This window comes from Porites lutea, chromosome 12 (genome assembly GCF_958299795.1).
Source record: "Porites lutea chromosome 12, jaPorLute2.1, whole genome shotgun sequence".
NCBI classification, from domain to species: Eukaryota; Metazoa; Cnidaria; class Anthozoa; order Scleractinia; family Poritidae; genus Porites; species Porites lutea.
This window is the reverse complement of record NC_133212.1, coordinates 21225479-21246183: the sequence shown is the minus strand read 5'-3', so window position 1 is coordinate 21246183 and position 20705 is coordinate 21225479. Positions and strand designations below refer to the sequence as shown.

The following is a 20705-nucleotide window of genomic DNA, read 5'->3' as shown; positions in this document are numbered from 1 at the left end:
TGCCGTGAGGTTTTTAGTTTTGCCGTGACAGTTGTGGGCCACCGTATAACCTACTCTGGCCTCTGTCCTTGACTCCAAAGGACGAGGTTGTCAGTTGAATGCTCGCCGGAAATATTCTCTGCAGTCTGGCTAACTTCGGAACTTTACAATTACCCAAAGTGCCTTTCGATTATCCAACAAACAGGAAGTCCCAAATTTAGTGTATGTATAGACTTTCTCAAAGTCGTTCGCATGGTTTTCTGGTCTGGTGTGGTACGCGCTCAAAAGCTCGACTTGTGAGCAAGTCTAGTGTATGTAGAGAACGTCGTCTGCTGAGAACTCTGATCTTTTGAGCATAATTTGGACCTATTCTTCAGCAAATATTTAAATGCTAAATCACAACATGGCACGAGTTCCTTCATTCTTGCTGAGTAGTCTAGTGACTGTCTGGCTCTCGTCACAATCAATTGAAGGTAAGTTCATTCTAACAACACAGATTTTGAGTAGACAGTAGAACAGGCAGTCGTACAGTGACATGTTAAAACATGGAGCGTACACTTCGGCGTCGTGGTTGTGGAAATAATTGTAAATGCGGAGGAATAGTAAGAAATGATGTATGGTGGAAGTAAGGTGTCAGTTTGTGAAATTATGGGATTTGTCAGGATATTCTGAAAAGAGCAACATCCAAGAGGCCAACTTGCCATTACTAGCACTACGGAGCAAATTGTCTCTTAAATATTAGCCCAGTGATGCTCTGATGACTGGCGGTGAGTAACAAGTTTAACAATAAAACAAACAGTGAAAAAGGAATTCTCTATTTTTTTTTTACATGAGGCTTCAAAAACACCCTAAACAGTCTCATGTACTGATTAAAGATATGTAAGGCATGGGTAAGGAGTCAATTACGTTGAGCATGGAATTGGCTAAAACTCAATGTTACGAGTTCGAATGTTTTGAGGACAATCATTCACTGACTATAAGCACGCAGGCCAGGATTAACACAAAGAAGTTTATAGTAAAACCAAAGGAACATAGTCTTTACAGAGCTTTAAAACACAACATGCTCCAACACAAACTTGACTTGAACTTAAGTAAAACTAAACAGCCTCTGCCAATAATAACAAACTCTCACTTGAACTTCAGATATCTTACGGCTTCCGTCAACTTGTAAACACAGAACGTGACTTGATTTTAATAACAAACTCTCACTTGAACTACTGTGGAAAAAAAGCACTTGAAAATCGACCTTGGTCACACTTGCCTAAACACAGCACTCCAGCTCGTGGGAAAAAAACTTAGTTCGTCAAAACAACTCGCTTGGAACTTGTATACCGTTTGACATATGGAATAGTAGTAGCTTCTCAACATATTTTATGATTTAAGTAACTGATGCAAATCTAACTGATGCTGAAGACTCAACATTGTGCAGCATTTTGTAACTTTAAATTCATCACAAAACGGTTCAAAAGGAGCGGTCACTCGTGAAATGTTTTTCAACACTCGAAGAGAAATTTCATGTCTCTTCGCGGCCATGTAATACTTGTATTTATTCCTAGAGTAAATTAAAGACTAAACTCGATGTGATCTCAAGATATCTCGAAGTAATTCCGGTGTCATTTCGTGAAATAGCCGAAACCACCCCGTACTAGGAAGATCCTAGTGCTAAGGACAAGTACAACCCTTGCATGTAAACTGATTACAGGAAACATATGGCGATAGGATGATCCGCCCTCTAGGATCTTCCTGGTACTAGGACCTTCCTCCCTCCATGTAAACAGCACCTTAGAGTGTCCTCTTATCTGACGGGTCACACAGGTGAGTCGGTTTAAACCCCGTGAAAGCAAAAAATAATAATTCTTTCGTCCTCGAATAAGTTAAAGAATAAATCAAAGAAATCGAAGTGATCTCGAGATAACTAGAACTAATTCGGCTCTCACTTCGTCAAATAGTCGGATAAAAGCGAAAACCAACAGACTTTCCGTGCCCAACCTTGTCCAAAAAAAGCAACTTTGGGACATTCCTGAACGTCGCGAATCCTTTACTTGGCGCTGCGCCGAAGTAATTAAAAGTTTAAAAACGCTTTGTACGCACGCTTAATATTAGCTGAAAGGCAGCTGAAAAGCTTACTTGGTGCTCCAGCGGTCATTTTGAACATTGCAGCTAAAATTTGTAGCTAAAAGTCGCTGATGATAAAAGGCTCAGTGATATTGGGCAATTTACAAAGGCTTGGATAGAAGTTTACTTGGCGCTGTATTATAGCTAAGGCCGTAGCTGAAGTTTGAGCAGTTAGTGTGACGTAAGTCTTTGGTATCCTTCATTTTGTGCGTTTGGTTTGACGCCTTCACTTTCCAGCCGAAGTCACATGGCCCGCAGGGACTTATGGGTTACCAAAAGCAAAGAATGGTTGTCCTGTGTCGCTAAAGACCAACTGGACCACAGGCTGGCGGTTTGAAGATCTTGAAGATAACAGACCTGGAACTCGTAAATCAAAAAGTTATCATTTGGATACAAAAGTGGGAGTAGATGTTAACCGGACGTTCTGTATAAAGGCCAACAACAACGTTTCGACTGAGTGGCCCCAAGGTAAGCTTATTTACACTGAAAAACAAACTGCTTATGAAGGGCTGTTTTCATTTGAGTGTCGTCGGATTAATAAATTATTAAAAAGACCCCTCCAACCAGATACAACTGCCTTAGAAAATGCGACCAACTAATCAGAGCACGAAGAAGTGCGGGTAACCGGTACCCTGGGTACCAGAGGTTTTTTCTCGCGTGCGACGAAGAGCTGAGGAGCTTTCGTCGGCCGCAGGTTGACACGTCTTCGGCCGAAGTCACTTTAAAGATTTGACCGAAACCGGAAACCGCGCATGAAAAGCCTCCGGCACCCAGGGTAGGTAACCGGCGCCCAGTGTGGTAAAATTGGGGAACGAAAGGGACTGACCCGCCCTAAAAAGTCAAAATATATCTTTTAGGGATGCGGAGAGGGAAACAAACTCCAATGTTCTTTCCTCTTGAAAAGAGAAATACGGCTTAAGATGTTTCCCTAAGAAGCTAACAAAATAATGGAGAGCGGACTTTAAAACCACAAAAGTACAAGAACGATAACGCAAAAATCCGTCTTACAGCAAGTCAGGAATGGCCTTTTTCATCCACGTTTGATTAGTTGATATAGAGGTAATAGACCATTATGGCCCATGCAAGGGAATCCAGTGAAGTCTTGGATTCTGGATCCACTCCGTGGATTCCGATTCCTGGTACTGGATTCCAGTCTTTGTCAGCGGAACTTCGATTCTGGATTCCAACCGTTAGTGAGATTCAGGACTCCACGAGAAAAATCCGGATTTCCCTACATAGGGCAAACCGTTAGCGCCAACCAGAGCCATACGCAGGCACTTTAATCAGTTAGTGTGACTTTTATCAGATGCATGAGGAATTGAGGCTCTGTTTCTGTCATGTAAGACCACCAAAATCAGCACCAAAAAATTACGATGCATTGTGCTTTCTAGTACGCCATTGTTTGAAAAAATGGCGAGATCTTATAAAAGATGGCGTCACTCGCAAAGCGAAGCAATCCAAAATCGGCAAAATATAATCTGAGGGTACTTCCAAATTCCAAACTTATGTGTCAGGCTATTTCTCTTTCTCTCTTCGTCCACAGTCTTGAACAGTTCGGGTCAAATTGATCAATTTTCATATCTGCTTTTTTTAGGTCAATACTGTATTTTTAAGAAAGGAAATTGCCCCAAAGGATTAAAGAAAGGGTATGTCTTTTGGGACGATGAGAATGGCAAGAACATCAACAAGAAAGGAGGGACACTTCCAGACGGCATATACGACCAAGACACTTTGGTTTACTACTGCTGCAGAACAGATGGTGACAAATATACACCCATCCCCCTTCCCGTCATAAGTCCTTTCTATCTTAAGGCGTTCAATACGTCAGAGTGTCAACGAGTTGAAGGCGCAATTGCTACGGAGGAGTTTATACGATTTGACACTGAAGATAGCAGAAATAAAGACCGACAGAACGGAAGCTATCCTTATGGCGCGGGAATTGCAAATCATCTACTTATCTACTGTTATTATGAAAGTAGGTAACAAAGCCTTTTTTCCTAATTTAAGTGTCACCATCTGTAGTAATTCATCTAATTCAGTTAAGATACTTAAACTACTTTTCAACGAGTTAAAACTGAAGTCACATCAAGGCCAATCAAATTCGCGGTAAACATAGTGACATCTATCTTTGCTACGAATTATCAAAGATATCGTAAATTATCTAATAAACGCTCACTTTAAAATAAACGCCTCTTATCTAATAAACGCCCTTCCCCCGCCCACGCTGTTAAGTTTGTATTAAACGCCCCTATCGAATAAACGCACCCCCACCACCCCCCGTGAAAATTGCTCCAAAATACTAAGAAATGGCGATCATCTTGGATCGCTAAAATTAAATAAACGCGCTGGGCGTATCATTTACGGTAAACCCAACATTGTACATTTATGAAGTCTACTTAAATTTAGATGACAAGAAGTTTTAATACATTGGACAAAAACAAAATAACAACAACAACTGCAGTTTCTGTTTAAGGCCTTCGAGGAAAGTTTGTTCGTTTGTTTGTTTGTTTGTTTGTTTGTTATTTGGGTTTTCGGGCGCCTTCGTCTAGACCCTTGAGTTTGTTTTCTCAGGTTGTCAGTTCACATACAGCTTGAACGGAATTCGAGATGAACAGATAGAATTCACTTCTCCGAAGTCTTACGACGATGGATATCCCCTTTCTCAGAAATGCACGTGGCTATTTGCTGCCCCAGAGAAAAAGGAGGTCCACATAGAGTTTCTTGAAATGGACATCGAAAATGGTGACGTTATTAAGATTCACAAAAACTGGAAAAGCGATGGACCAGCATGGACGATTGACAATACTGGAAAGCATCCTCTTAAGGTTGAAGGCTATGGAAGTGCAAGATTTCTTTTTATGGAGTTTCAGTCTAGAAAACCTGATTCTTCAAAGAAGAAATCTAAAGGTTTTCGTGGCGTCTTTAAAATTAAAGGTGGTGGAGGTAAGATTCAGATTGCTTGAGCTCGTTCGTTGTTTGTCTCGCCATCTTGTGTTGAAGGAGAACAAGCAAAAGAGCCTGGAAATGAGAAATGTTTTGTGACACGCCCGACACGCACTAATCTTTCTGACGTCATAGTCAGCAACGTATTCCTTCAACAGAGAGGTTACGCACCACGTCTGGGCAAACCGCTGCCTCCCACCGGTTTGTCGTTTGTTGTTGGTGATCAGATCGCCTCTTGTGCTTAACCATCATCTACAGAGCGTATTCACTCACGTGGCCAGCATCTATGCAAATTTATGGGAGCAAGAGAAATTTTTTACATAAGAAGATTCTAACTCCCACAGGATTTGTTTGGAACACCAATATGGCCGCCGTGACGTCATGTGAATACGCTCCATAATCATAGATCCAATGCAAAAATGGCTGCTAGATTAATATTCTTTTGCTTGATTTAAAACTAGCCTGACTAGCCTCGTTCTCCAGTACAAAATTCAAAAGAATACATTATCTCAAGCGAGGCTAGTCAGGCCAATCTTAATTTAAACAAAAGAATATCAGTCCGGCAGCCATTTTTGCATTGGGTCTATTAGTCCCAACTATGCAAAGGTCACTCACAGTCCGTTTTCTACAATCTAATATGGGTTTAATTCTTCAGGTTTCACTAATCAGTTTTTTTCTCGCGCAGCATGAAATAAAAGAGAAGTTATATTTACTATTTGTGACAGCCTGTGATCATGCCTATCTATCTTTCTGACGGTATCGGGAAGGAGAAAAATTCTTTGTTCTCCGTTTCTTCTCAAACAAGAGTTTTAATTAACCCTGATTGTAGGCTACATCAGATGCCCCTTTTTGCATAGTCACACACTGTATAAAATAATATATCAGGAGGTTTAAGCAACGACGACGGTGACGTCAACGAGAACAACTTTGCAAATGTATCTCACTTTCTTGAACATTTCTTTGGCGTCGTTGCTCGACTACGACGTGAAACGTTCTAATTTCACGTTTTGTGGAGTACGTGACCGCAAGACAATGACTTTCTTTTTCTTTTCCTGAACTTTGATACAGTCTTTCAGAATTCAACTACAGAAAAATTTGCCATCATTTGACGAATTGAACGATATAAAATAAGCACGATATAGTTTTGAGCAGGGCGAATTCACTTTTTAAGTGACGTTTTCGTGGCCGTGGCTGTTGTTGTTGCTTAAGCTCCCCAATATATTGTTATTACCAGACGCGTCCATAAACGCTCACTTCTCGATTGTCTTAGAGATTCCGTTCCATCTTAAGCTTCTTTGTGTTCACGCCATTTTAGAGTTGCCTCCTTCGAATGTCGAGTGGCCTTCCGGGACTTTTGGGATCCCTCGTCCCAGGCTCGGATGTCCTCGCTCAAAGAACGTCACGTGGTCTACTGGCTGGCTATTTCAGGACACGGAAGACGTAAAACCCAACAACTATCATTCACAGAATTTTCACATGAACTCATCAGTCATGAAAGATGACGTAAACAGAACCTTCTGCATAGCTACAGAAAATAATGGGACAAAGTCTTGGCCTAAGGGTAAGGCTTTGGACAGTCAATTTTAGTCTGCGAACAAGTTTTCCAGTGAAAAATCACAAGAATGCGGCGCGCAACTATGAAGCGAGGCTTTCACTAGGCTCGATTACCAGCCACTGTTCAAGAAACGAGCCTGCGCTTGAGAGAGCGGTGGAAATCGAGCCTAGGTTTTCACGAATCAATCATGGATGATCTTTCATTTAATTTCCAATAAAGACAGTTTTCCGTAGGACTATTTGTCTTTCATTTGCTCACCAAAAAAACGTGAAATAAAGCATGGAAAGAATGGACTCAGTTGAAGGTTATATTTTAAAGTTACTGCCTTCATGTACAGCTCTGTGTGCAGTATGAAAATATCACCCCACATGAATTGTCTCAGTCTAGGATTTCTTCCAATAATTCCGTTATTCCTGTTATGGCTAGCTTCAATTCTCATGTAAATGCTAATGTTTATTGCATTTATTTTTATCTCATTTTAGGTCAATACTGCATCTACAAAAGGGGCACATGTCCAAAAGGACTCACAGAGGGATACATATTTTTTGATGACGAAAATCTCAAAAACCAAAACGAAATGGGAGGGGTACTACCGGACGGAGAATACACCAAGGATACCAAGCTTTTCTACTGCTGTAGAACAGATGGTGACAAAGCAGAGCCTATCTCTCTACCCATTAGTAGTCCCTTTTACCTCTTGGCGTACAACAATTCCGAATGTCAGCAAGTGAATGGAGCGCTTGCTACAAAGGAGTTTATACGATTTGACAACGAGGACACAGGAAACAAGGACGCCAAGAGTGGGACGTATCCGCACGCGTACGGAAACTTAATAATCTCCTATTGTTACTATGAAGGTTAGTATGGTAATAGCCTGGAAGCAAGCTCTTTGGGGCGCTCTGGCGGCAGGGCGGGAAAAGGACGGAGAGCTTGTAACTACGGCTCTGGAATTTGAAGTCCGCCTCCAATTCCCCCGTGGCTCCCCGTCGGCTGAACTGTCAGATTTCCACCAATCAGTGCAAAGCGGAAACGAGAGTGAATGTAAACAAACATTGAAAAACACGTTAGAGATCATTACTGATGTCATCTCCGCCAATCAGCATTTTGAATTGACGTTGTTGCAAGCTCTCCTTTCCTTTCCTTCCTCGCCGCCAGAGCGCCCCGGAGAGCTTTCTCGTAGGCTAGTATGGTAACCAAGGGCACTTTAACGCTGAGCAATGTTTCTGCATCTTGTCATGCAGTGTTCGTTTCGTTAAGAAACGATATGGGGACTGGTGCCGCAATTGTCTCTGGAATCGCTACTGGGGACGCACCGGTCAGCTGATGGCTTCTTGTTTCTTAACCCTTTCACTGCCAAGTGTGGCCAAAGGCAAGTTTCGACCAAATTTCCAAATTTCATTTTCCAAAATTGTGGGAAGCAAATAGCATCACGTGAAAGTACAGGCAGAGAGCTTTCATTTGAATGGTCACATCATAGGATTTCGTCCACAGACTCAAACGTTAGAGTCACCTTACAAAACTCCATCAAACAGTCTGGCAGTGAAAGGGTTAAATGGGGCATTACAAAACAAATTTTAGAAACGGCACTTTGCCCAGGGCAAAAAATCTTGCAACAAGCAAAATTGCATCTCACGTTTTCTTAAGTTACACAGAGGAAATTCTCCGATTATCATGAGCATGATCTATATCATTATTGTTTCAATCCTTAGCTTGTCATTTCACCGTCAGCGCGACATCCCAGGAGTTTGTGTCTCCAAGTTACGCTACCGGTGGTTACCCCAGTTCTCAGCTTTGCACGTGGCGGTTCCTGGTACAAGAGAGCAATCCTCCAACTGAGCAGGTTTTAATCAAATTCCCGGAGTTTAACCTTCAAAAGGGCGGAGACGGAGATGTTGTAAAGATTTACAGCGGATGGGATGAGAAAGCCCCTCTTCTTGCAGAGTTCAGCGGGGATAGACCTCCACCAGCGAAGGGCGTGGCATTTAAGTCTCCCGTAGTTTTTCTGGTGTTTAGATCCGATTCTCGTGGAAAATCAAAGGGCTTTCGTGGACTGTTCGTCAATCAGCGTGAGTTTAAAGGGTTTTTATGTAGTAAAGGACGCACTTAATGTATGAGTTTCTCGTTCGAACAGCAGTGACTACCAACAAGGAAGCAGTGTGATTGGTGGACTTGCCATCCGGTGGTCCAAGGTTCTCTTCGCCACTTGCTGGTTTTTTTTTTCGGCAAGAGAACATTTCTCGGTGGTCCCGAGTTCAAATCCTCGGCCACACTTGTAAATAGACAGCAGGTCGCCTCCTGCTAGTTGGGGTTTTTAACCCTGTTATGTTCTCTGTGCATTGTTTGTTTCTAATTATGTGTTTCTCTTTTTGTAGCTTATGACGCAACAGCTGTACCTAAACATCCAATTACCCTTCCTTATACTTCGACGATTAAGCCAAGTAAGAACACTTTTGCAATGTCCGGAACTTTTAACAATCCATAAGTGACCGCTACGTTTCTGGGAAACTGCCCACCTACCCCTCCCCTAAGCCGACATTTTGCCCTGAGTGAGAAGTAAGTGTTAATGTTGACTAACATCAGTTTTCTCCCTACAATATCCATAGCTTGTTAAGAGATACGGTTGTGAGAATTAACAAATGATCACCAAAGAAAAAATGCCTTGATCTTTTATTAAATTCTCTCAACTAATTCTTAAAGGAAATGTATTGAGATCAGTTTGGAGAATTTGAATGTTAATATTGGAACTTAAAGGATTAAATGAGCTGTGTCACTGACGGTCTACTTCATTGGGTTAATGCTGCCAATAACGCGTCTTTATTCGTTGAGGGACGTAAGGAAAATATTGTCAATTTACTAATCAGGTTGAAGGGCAATTCGAAACACATTTCCGGTAGCTCGCTGAGTACGTTGGGGAACCAGATTCCGGGGGGGGGGGGGGGACTCCGCATATGAAAGGTGTGGGGATGCTCGTCGTCTCGCTTAGGGGTGTAAATTTCGGATTTTGGTCTCACTTAGGGTGTTCTGGGCAAAACGCCATCATATTTAGCCGTGAAGGTCTCCTTTAGGGTTGCACGCCAAAAAATATAAAAATATATATATTATCTGTGTCTTAACATGGTCTCTTTTAGGGGTCAAAAAAAGCCTGGGCCACGCCCAGATCGGTCTCCTTTAGGGGTTGGATTCAAACCCTTTTATATGCGGAGTGCCTCCCCCCCCCCCCCGGGACCAGATGAAGGATATCGGCTCTGCTTCGGAGACATTACTAACCGGAGTTAGATCACCTCTGTGACGCAGGCTAGGTAGCCATTAACAAGTAATTTCTCAAGTTCCTTAGCAAATGAGGACACGTTAAAAATAGTGAACTTACGCAACAGAACGGGAGAGGAGAGAAGACGGCAAACCTTGTGTGAAAAGCGTGACAATAATTTTGTTTGAAAAAGCCTTCTGCCAAACTTCACCTTCCTTTAGAAAGATCTTTTTGTAAAATACAAAACCAGAGTAATGTTAAGTGAAGATCAGGTCAAAACTCGCAAAAAGCAGCCCTGTCACGTTTGTCGCGCACAAGTGTTTTGCTGTCTCTCCTTCCTGTGGTCCTGTTGCGTAAACTTACTATTAACAGGATGAACTAGACAGTAGAGTCTAGCTGTAGAGTCTAGGGTAATGCATCGTTTCCCTATGTTTTTTATAGTTCCTTCTTCGACTCCAACTGTAACGCCAACGGAACGAGCCGCAAAGACAATATCGACTGAAAAAGTTAGTTCTACTGAGGTCAAGAAGCCAGTAGGGACGCCTAGAAAATCTGTGGCGCGTCCGAGAAAAGGTAACATTAATGTATGTGTTGCAGTTAATTTTTTATTTCAGTTAATTTTTGTTTTTCCGTTGTTTTTTGCCATGGTAATGAATCTGAAACAAAGAAAAACAAAACTTAACTGAAACAAAAAAATTACCTGCAACATATGTGATAATGAGCAATTGTTTAGTGAGGCTAAGAAGGATGTAATGAATTATAAAGATCGAGCAGGATGTTATTTTTCTTGCAGATTCTCTTCAAAAAGTAGACAGTAAAGATAAAAAGCATGAGAATGAAACATTTAATCAACAATGAAAACGTGTGTTAACTTAAAAACATATTTTCGGTCACCGAGTTTGTTTTTTTAATGAGTATCTGCCATTTTCACCCAAGAGCGATCGCAAAAAGGCGAAAAGCGTGTTTTCATTTACGCATGAGCAGAATATTATTTGCAGCCAAACACAGTTGGAATACAGCAGACCATTATTTGTGGGGAATTATTTACAGGCCACGTGGTGGGCTCTCGATCAATGAAAAGGAAAAATAAATTGCTTCGAATGATAATCATTATTATGACTATTGTGATTATGATTATCATGGTTATGAATATTAATATCATTAATTAATATCATGTTGTTGTTGTTTCATCTTTAATATTATGATTATGATTATGATTATTATTATTATTATTAAACTACAGGGGATATTTTTTTTTCTGACGAATGTTTTGCAAACACTTTGCAGGTTCCAATGTTTCGGCTATCGTCGCGCCAGTGGTAGTGATCGTTTTGCTCGCCGTTCTGCTGTTGGTTGGATTCTTCTACTGGAGAAGGTGGGATCCGCACGCCTTAGTAGAAACACCATAAAACACTTTTAAAGGGAACCTGAACGTTAAAAGTGGAAACAGGCGATTTTTTTATTAGTTTCCCTATTCGCTTTAGTAAATGGTAAGAAATGGTGCCTGGTTTTTCTTCCTCGTAGCCAGTGGCTGAACTGCGGAGGAACCAGAGAGGTGAGATCGGCAGGTAAAGGTACACTTCGCAGCCGCCTTAATCTATGTTTGATCACACTTCGCCCACCCCAGACCTCAAGACTAACGACGGCACAAATTAGATAGACTATGACACTGGGGGCTATACCCCCCTTAACTTGCGATCATCCCTCTTCCCTTAGACTAACATCCTCTACTCTTTTCAAACAATTTCACGGGTTCGTTTTATTCATAAACCTGGAAGTTGTATGAAATTTAAAAATAATCCTATATGTGCAGTCACAGTGAGGCTATCTACAATGGATTTTATGTTTATTCCATGACAGAAGGAGCTCCATTAAAAAGGCCGTGCTGAACATTACTCTCCCACCAGTGAGATATCCGAAGTAAGTTACCGTAAAATAAAAATTGGTCTTCTATGCGTACTTGCGTTTTTACGGGTGGGGGAAGGCACTTGACAACGTTTTATGGGGAGGCTTCGCCCCTCAGTTTGACCCCTTATCCTTTAATACACATTTTGTTTACAGAAAAGTTATCCCTTTCGGAATCCTGCCATTGAAAATGGTACCGTTTTCACATGCCTTCATAAGAACATTGTGTCCCATTTCCATTCTCTTATAATTTAAAATCGTACGGGGTCAGGGCATTTTCTATATGTGCCCCTCAGCTGTGGAATGCCCTTCCATTGGACCTAAGAGTGTGCCATTCTGTAGATAGTTTTAAGAAAGCCCTGAAGACGTGTCTTTTCAAAGACTTATGGTTGAGTAAAACTAAGGCAAAACTTTTCATGAACGTATGTTAGAGATTGGTCCCAAGATTTTGAGATTTTACTTAAGTTATATTTTATTTTTTAAGGCAATTTTCAATTTTCTATTAATGTGAAGCGCTTGTGGACTCTTAAGGAATAAGTGCTATATAAATAAATTGTTATTATTATTATTATTATTATTATTATTATTATTAATGAAGTTAAAAAATATTACCAGAGAACATTGGGCATTACTGAAAAAGATGTTAAGTACGGAATATTTAGCTAAAATCCCCTTAAGATACCTATAGATGACAGATTTTCCCTGAGAACCTGTCATTAACTTCAACTCGAGAAATTCCTTCTCTTTTATTTTACCTGCATACTGCAAAGGTTCCCCTTTTGGGCGGAGCCTCTTCATGTAGGCCATCATAGGGAGTACCCCTGGGGGTTTATACAGTAGATGAAGTCGTACCCTCTTGTTAATAGACTTCATTGCTGCTATTGTTTAGAGAAACTTTGAATTTTTGTCGCGCAAGTTGAAAAACAATGATGTCATACGTTGAACAAGATTTTATGACCCAGGTAGCCAACAGACTCCGTTAAAATTTAACTATTTTAAAGACTAGTAGTAATTGAAAATTAGGATAGTGCGTCCGACCGTGATTTCACTAGAGCAATCAAGTGATTTTTGTGCAAACGAGGCTAAACCTTGAACCGAGGCAGAACATAGATACCAGTTCCTGGCCGAGAAAAAGCCCCGGAAAAATCTGCAGGACGGCTTAAAGTGCGTCCGCTATACAAGTAACAAAAAAAAGACTGAGTAACCAAAAAGAACACCTGAGTGTTACGACGAGTGAAACTGATATCACAGTTTTAACACTTTCTTCTTCTTTTTAATTTGGGACAAGACCCTTGGACTTTCTAATTCAAAATAATAGGAATTCTTCTGGTCGTTGTCGAATTAAACATCTTCTTTCGCTCAGTTCAAAATCACGCCGCCATAAGAACCTTGGAAATTTGAAAACAAACATTATTTTAACTTTTTGTATATTTGGTTTGCTTTCTCATTTATTTTACTTTCAGAGATGAAGAATTATGCCCAGACACCAAAGATCCTTAGCCATTAAGAAAAGAAACAAAACCGCCATTCAACTCATTTTTGGTTTGTTTGTTTTGTGTGAGTCGTGAATCATGTCCACGGCATTTTGAGCTCAGTCTGCAGGACGGTTTCATTTAGCTGATCCAAATCCTGCATTTGTGATCTTCTGATTATCTCTTTTCCAATTATAAGTAAATCAGTGTGTTATTAAAGCTCTCAAGGCTCTAATCAGTGGGTTACTAGAGCTCAGTCTGCAGGACGGTTTCATTTAGCTGATCCAGATCCTGCATTTGTGATCTTCTGATTAACTCCTTTCCAATTATAAGTAAATCAGTGTGTTATTAGAGTTCTCAAGGGTTGAGCAAAATTTTGTTTTGAAAATTTCCAATTATAAGTAAATCAGTGTGTTATTAGAGCTCTCAAGGCTTGAGCAAATTTTATCTTAAAACTTAAAACCCTAAAATCAACCATTGTGCTCTACGTTACATCTACTGAAGAGTATATTGTTCAGTTGAGAAGATGTAAACCAGTAAAATTGTCAAATTAAAGTGTGTTTTACTTTCAAAGGCTTGTACACGGTCTTCACTTCCATTAAAAGCCCCTCCCCCTCCCACTAAAAGAGTGTTCTTGCGTTCAGTAAGTATTGGATTTTAAGCAAAGGGGGTTAACCGGGGTACTAGTAAAAGTCTCTAACAGCAACCTCAACATGCGAACAAGGGTCGCAATTGTGGAATGTGGGCGCCTTCACCAATGCGCCGCCCCGTTTTTAACCAATATATTTTGTATTTGTTTGTAAATAAAAGATCACTGAATTTAGTTCAACGTACGGTTGCGCTTGCTGAAAATGAAAATTATGACCGATGTGTAGGCCATGCGTTCTGTACAGTCAACTCTGTCTAAGACGGACACCTTTGGGACCGGCACTAAGTGTCCGTCTTAGAGAGATGTCCGTCTTATAGAGAGTCAAATAAAGGGAGTAAAGAAAGGCAGGGACCAACTCTAAGTGTCCGTTTTACAGAGGTGTCCGTCTTATAGAGGTGTCCGTTAACAGAGAGTCGGCTGTACTCCTTTTCCTCTTTGAAGTACATAATGTCGGAAAACCTTAGAAAATGTCAATTCTGTGAAATTTTGTTCGTCGAAGCCAAGAAAGTGCTACTTAGCATTATGTAAATAAAGGAAACAAAACCCTAATTCATAAGTACAGTCAGCACACTAATTTGGTAAGGGGATTAGCAAAACTAGTTTCGAAACACGTATTCTTCAGAAAGTTGTTCCATCTCTTTCGACCCTTACTGTCTAGTTATTTGTACCAATGACGTTTAATCACAGACAATTAGCATTTCGGGAACACATAAGATTGGATGCGGAAACATAGATACATGCCCCACCCTCCCTCCCATGATTTTCAAATGGGCATTCCATAGCCCAGAGCAATGTTTACTTTCTTAAGATTATCTTATTGGTTTACATAAAGAACGTTGTTGATTCATTGAATCATATCGTTACATACACTAGGCACAGCTTTTCATTTGTGAGCCCAACAACATCACTCTGTTAAGTGAATTCCACTCAGCGCAGTTGACTCTATTTCCGCATCACGTAGACGATGACCCTAACCCTGAAACAGGCCCTCCTAAATAACACGATTAGAGGCTTCGTCATTTTAATTTCTCATCGCTGCTTTTAATGCAGCGGATATGGTTTCCTGGAGAATTTTGTGCCTTGTGTCCCTTACATATTTCTTGCACACCACAGGTATGGATATTGTGTGTTTTCACATGACGTCATGGCGGCCATGTTTGTGTCCCAAACCAGTCCTTTGGGAGTTGAACTCTTTTCTTATGTAACCGCTTTCTTTTGTTCCAATAAATTTGCATAGATGCTGGCCACGTGAGTGAAAACACGTCCAATATGAAAAAGGTCTGTCTTTTTAGCTCGATTTTCATGGTTCGTGCCAGGAGAGTTGTAAAGGGTTTGAATAAGTTGGATCATGCACATACACTTGAACTGCAAACTGCAAGTGGAGAATTGTAAAGAGATCCGATGTCTGAAATTAATAAATACAACCGACACAAAGCAGCTATAAGAAAATCACCAAAATTGTGATAAATACTAGATGTAATCGAAGAACATTAATCTTTACTTCTCACACTGAGAATTATTGGAATGCAAACCAAGATGTTTGATATCCCGGAACGCTTACGTACTGTACGTAATCTTAGGAGTCTACGGCCACAGTTTCCACATGGTGTTAGATTTTTTTAGGTCATTACGGTAACTTTTGAGGACCGGACTGGGCCGAAAAAAGGCTACCGGGATTTCAGATATCGAGGTCCTTTTTTCCGGATTTTCGGCAAGAGCGATATTAGTGTTCCACAACAATGAAACGGCAGCCTTATTGCCGTTCTAAACAAACCCTGTGGGAGCTGGACTCTTTTCTTCTGTAAAAAAGATCTTTTGTTCCCATAAATTTGCATAGATGCTGGCCACGCTACGCTCTGTTCGATGGATCACGAACTTGTAAATATTTAATATTTTGCCCAGGATTACGGGATAATTCGGATCGCGTCACGTGGACAGTCTGAGCAGTAGCTAACGATCTGTACGGCAACTTGAAGCCAAAGCAACTTGGAGAGTAAATTGTAACACTTTGACCTAGAATCTACCCCGGGGGTTACGAGATGCTCACCTACTCATTCCTTGAGACAACATTTTGCCCTAAGTGAGAAGTTAAAGTTAATGTTGGCTTAGGGAGGGGTAGGTGGCAGTTTCCCAGAAACTGGTTGTAAGACCCTTGCTTGTAACATCCCGGGTTGTAAGACCTCTGGTCGTAAGACCCCTGGACCGGGTTGTTCAAATTTGGGCTACGATAACCTAGGGTTAGTGCGAAATTTGAATTCAGATATGAAAGCTTAAAAAGTACATTCAGTTTAATTCTTTTTGTCAACAAGTTGTTGATTGGATGCTCCTAAAAAATAACAGAGAAAACTATCCGAGAAAATGCTTTTGAACAAAAGAAAAAGAAACCCGGGTTAAATTTAACCCTGGGTTAAGTGCTAATCGGCCTTCGAACAACTGGGCCCTGGTTGTAAGACCCCTGGTTGTAAGACCTCTAGCCGTAAGACCCCTGTTTTTAAGACCTCTAGTGGTAAGACCCCTGGTTGTAAGACCTCTGGTTGTAAGATCCCTGGTCGTAAGACCTTTGGTTGTAAGACCTCTGATCGTAAGACCCCTGGTTGTGAGACTCCTGGTTGTAAGACCCCTGTTTGTAAGACCTCTGGTCGTAAGACCCCTGTAAGACCTTTGGATGTAAGACTCGTGATGGTTAGACCCATGGTTTTGAGATCAGTGGTGGGAAGACCCCTGGTTGTTAAGTCCCCTAGAAGCCATTAAAGGTCTAGTTTCCAGTCCCCGTTTTGGGTGCTCGGTCACTATATTTCGCGTAATACTATGCAATAAAATGTGTCGAGGAGGTAAAATGATAATTTACATTAATTGCAGTGATTAACAGTTCAATAAAGGCCTTTGACTGATAAAAATGTTGCACTATGAAAAAGGTTAATAGTTTTCATTTGAAAAGTGTAGCAAGTCACCTTAAAAAATATCGTATTCTTTTCTACATTTTTCAGGGGCTTTATATGTAATGAGTTAACTCTAATAACACCAAAGAAAATTTCTTACGAGACCGAGAAAATAAATGTCAAATTAAAAAGTGTAGGAAGCCACATTTTTCAGGGGCTATAGATATAATGAGTTACCTGTAATAACACCAAAGAAAATTTCTTATGAGAGCAAGAAAGTAAATGTCAAATTAGACTACGAGTAGTCCCCCATTTTTCCTCAGGGATAGTAGAGCGAGCGAAACGCGATCGCGCGTGAAAATCACCCCACGCGAGAAAAGGCGACACGCGGCGGGGAGAGAGTGTCGCCTTTTCTCGCGTGGGGTGATTTTCACGCCCGCTCGCGTTTCGCTCGCTCTACTATCCCTGAGGAAAAATGGGGGACTACTCGTAGTCTTCAGATTACCAACTATATCTATAGCCCTTGAAAAATGTAAAAATGAATGCGATTTTGTTGAAATTATTCTGGTACAAGGTTTTTGTCCACTGAAAATTGAAATTACTCAGTTTCCTGATGGATTCATTAATTCATTTTAAGGGTCGCAATTTAAAGCAGATGTTTATTTACTGCGGCTGGGTACCCGTTGTAAACGCATTATTTTATCCCTTAAAAAACTCAATTTTAGTTTGAGAACGCTGACTACAGCGAAACCCTAACGTTATCGAAGGGGAGGAACCGGTGATACACCGGGATTGCCAACGAGCAAGCCGAGCGAAGACGGTCGGCTTTCGAGGCGGCGAAGTATTGCTGTAGATTCCCTGGGGATTTTAGTGGCGTTAGATTTCACATGTAGTTTCACGTGACTTTTGCAATCTCGTTCCCAGAGTGCGCGTTGCTTTGTCCAGCGGAAGGATCGCAGCCTCTGGGAACGAGATTGGCGACTTTTGATGACCTTTGTTGTAAAACGAAGGAACCTTCAAAGTTCGGACAATGTTCTCTGCCACACTACTGTACTTGTACGAACTACAACTCGCTATTTCAAGTTCGCGCTAACCTATAAATGTTATTTCCCTTTCGCTGTTTGAAACTCGACAAGTTTAAGGTTCAAAAATGTCTAAAGCAGAAGAATAAGCGCGATTTTAAGGCCACGAGCATGGCAGCAATGTAGGAACGAAGAGTGCTTGTGATGGAAATTCTCGGCTCAGCAGCTAAAATGGTTTTATAAACATTGGAACTAAAACCGGTGATGTAGGCAAATTCTTTTTCTTTCGTTGGCACTTAGCAAAAGCTACAACTAGTATAGGGTTTTGCCGTATCGGATTATCCCCTGGGTTTTGTTTTATAACATCGGGTATAGTTACACCTGCATCCAAGATAAGTATTGTAAACAAGTCTGCGGGGTAGTGATCACAAGAAGCCTTTTAATCTATGTCGTTACATCAATATGCAGAATTTACAGAAACAACTTCCCCTCTCGTCCTATCGCTGAATCATGAGAATTCTCACGGCTTTAAAAGGCTGGGAGATTGACCTGGTAATAATTCGCTCATTGTTTCGCAACGACAAGCATTCATAACTTATGAAAGAGGGCGGCTTGTTACCTTGACTTTTGTACGTAAACTACATAAATTAAGGTAGTTGGACCGAAGATAAAAACAGCTGCCACTCGCACGAAGTGCCAAGAATTGCAGGGCTGATACGACATTTGTCAACAGTAGATAAGGGTTCCCTAATGTGGAGAAGTATTCTGCATAAGGTTTCAGCTGATACTAGTTTTATTAACGGCAGAGAATACACAAGAGGTGCGATACACTAATGCGGGGATTTATCACTGGTAGATAAGAGCTTCGAAACGCGAAAACCGACCGCAGTATGATTTTCACGCACATTTTTCGTTATTTGGATGATAGAGATGCCGAAGAAGTGCGCCGCTCGCCAGCCCCGAAATTACGCATCCAAAACTCTGCTTCTCACTGGGAACATCAAGATGTTAGATTCCAGAAGATTTCAGTGACAGCTCCTGCGGGAAAAGTGTTAAGATCGCCACATAAAGATCGCGAAACTAGACAAGGATTCGCAAGTTTACGCGCGCCTAGCTCACGTCCTTGTCAAAAACCAAGAATGTTACCACCGATTCATGGATCGCTTATCAGAGGGGAAGCAACAACGGTTTGTAATGATCACAACTCGGCTAGGTTACCACCAATTGAGCCGTCTGTGAAACAACTTAGCGAGTATGAAAAGAGGTCGCGCTCAAGAACAGCAGAGAACGTTTGTTTGAAAAGTGTCATTGGCGCGGGTAACTCGTGTAAGGATCAGCCATGCGTTTCTTCCGCTAATTTGCGACATCACGAGGAGGCAGGTTCGAAAGAGGAAATGCCAGCTGTTTTGAAAAGTTGCAGTTTGCAAGATATTTCTGCAAAGGAACACTATCAAGATCTTTTCAAGCAAACTGCGACTCAGCATGACTTAAAAGCGAGAACAAACGTGAAATCTGCTAAAACTAGTGGGATTACCGCAGGAGAAAACTTCACACACAGGGCAAGGTCCGTTGGTGATTTACAAGCAGCGAGTAACAAAGAGTGGGCGCTGAGAGAATTTAGGAAAGAGAACACAGTTAACGATTTTTACAAACTAGAAAAACCAAGTGAAGTCAACAGAGCAGAAACTTTGCCTTTTTCCGTAAAGCGAAACCGTAAAAATGTAAATATACGCAACACGCAAGATGCTGAATATTTACATGGTGAGTCAGCTTTGTTTCAGGTAGACGGTTGCCTGGCAGCAACGAACTTCAAGAAAATGGGAAAATTAAACGACTTTGAGGCGGCAGAGTACGAAAAAGGAAGGCGCAATGCAATATGTGAAGTCTTAGAAAAGAGGACAGTTCCTCCGTTTGGGTCTAGTTTGTACGAAATGAGGCAAAATTTAATCCAGTCGTTGTAAGAGAAGCCTCGAATGCAGCAACGATCGAAAAGTAGCGATAAAGCAATTAAGCTTGAGACAGGTGCATTTAGCCTTTTGACATTTTAAAGAAGTTCCGCGTGACAGAATGTAAATTCACTATTCACCGACGCTCTTGCAAGTCAAATATAAAAATATAAAACCACGCATCCTGATCCGGTAGGAAAACTACCATTAAAGAAGTATTTATGGCTTAGGGAGAGAAAAAACGAAGTTGTTTCTTCAGAAAATCTCCATTGCATTCCTGTTTTTGTTTCGGGAAAATGACTTGGGAGGAAATTATCGCTAAGATGAAGCGACTAAGAATTAATCCACGAAGACATGATTAAAAACATGAAATTATCATTCGTTTACTTTCGTAAACGTCGAGAAGATTTCGTTGTAATTAAACCGGTCGTAAAGTTTTTACTTTAGTTCGACCTTTGAAAAAATGAGTTGTTCATAATAAGCATTTAAACTTATTAAAGCACAGTTTTCCTTTTGAAGATTTAAAGACTCTTACAGTTTGTGCGTCAAAAAGGTTTTTAATTTGAACGGATGTTTACAACCGGAGTGGGAGTAAATAACGTTTAAGTTTTAGCAGGTTTGAGCAAACCTAAATTGTTTATTCACGACTGGGCTAAAAATAGCTATCCACACAAGAACTTTCGTAAATTGTGTGGGTGTGATTTGCTCGGCAGGTGGAGAAAGGCAAGTTGTAATGTCCTGCTTTTTCTAGTGGTTTTAAGCATGAAGGGTAAGAACAAAATGCAAAAAGGAAGAAGGCAAGCCGCGTTGTTCACCATTAAGGCCCTGTTCACACGAGCCTGGACATTTTTTCCAACCGCATATATTTTTTACCCGGGTTCACGATCATGTGGACGGGGTTTTTTATAACCACTCAACCAAAGATGCGGTTTCGGTGAGCGAATTCACTAGAGCGTTTTAGATTAGGACGACTACGAGTATACGAGTACGAGA

At 41.0% G+C, this 20705-nt stretch overlaps 2 protein-coding genes across 2 annotated transcripts; both read left to right on the top strand.

Moving 5' to 3' along the window:
* The first annotated feature begins 292 nt into the window (after nucleotides 1-292).
* Nucleotides 293-13748, top strand: LOC140921848 (uncharacterized). Its single transcript, XM_073371847.1, has 12 exons — nucleotides 293-452; nucleotides 2332-2562; nucleotides 3689-4069; nucleotides 4666-5037; nucleotides 6353-6598; nucleotides 7075-7449; nucleotides 8302-8658; nucleotides 8965-9030; nucleotides 10281-10412; nucleotides 11127-11214; nucleotides 11700-11759; nucleotides 13208-13748. Exons 1-12 carry the CDS (start codon nucleotides 368-370, stop codon nucleotides 13242-13244), a joined length of 2430 nt encoding a protein of 809 aa, XP_073227948.1. The 5' UTR covers nucleotides 293-367; the 3' UTR covers nucleotides 13245-13748.
* A 4366-nt stretch (nucleotides 13749-18114) lies between these two features.
* Nucleotides 18115-20230, top strand: LOC140921496 (uncharacterized). Its single transcript, XM_073371498.1, has one exon. It carries the CDS (start codon nucleotides 18657-18659, stop codon nucleotides 19725-19727), a length of 1071 nt encoding a protein of 356 aa, XP_073227599.1. The 5' UTR covers nucleotides 18115-18656; the 3' UTR covers nucleotides 19728-20230.
* Nucleotides 20231-20705: the final 475 nt, after the last annotated feature.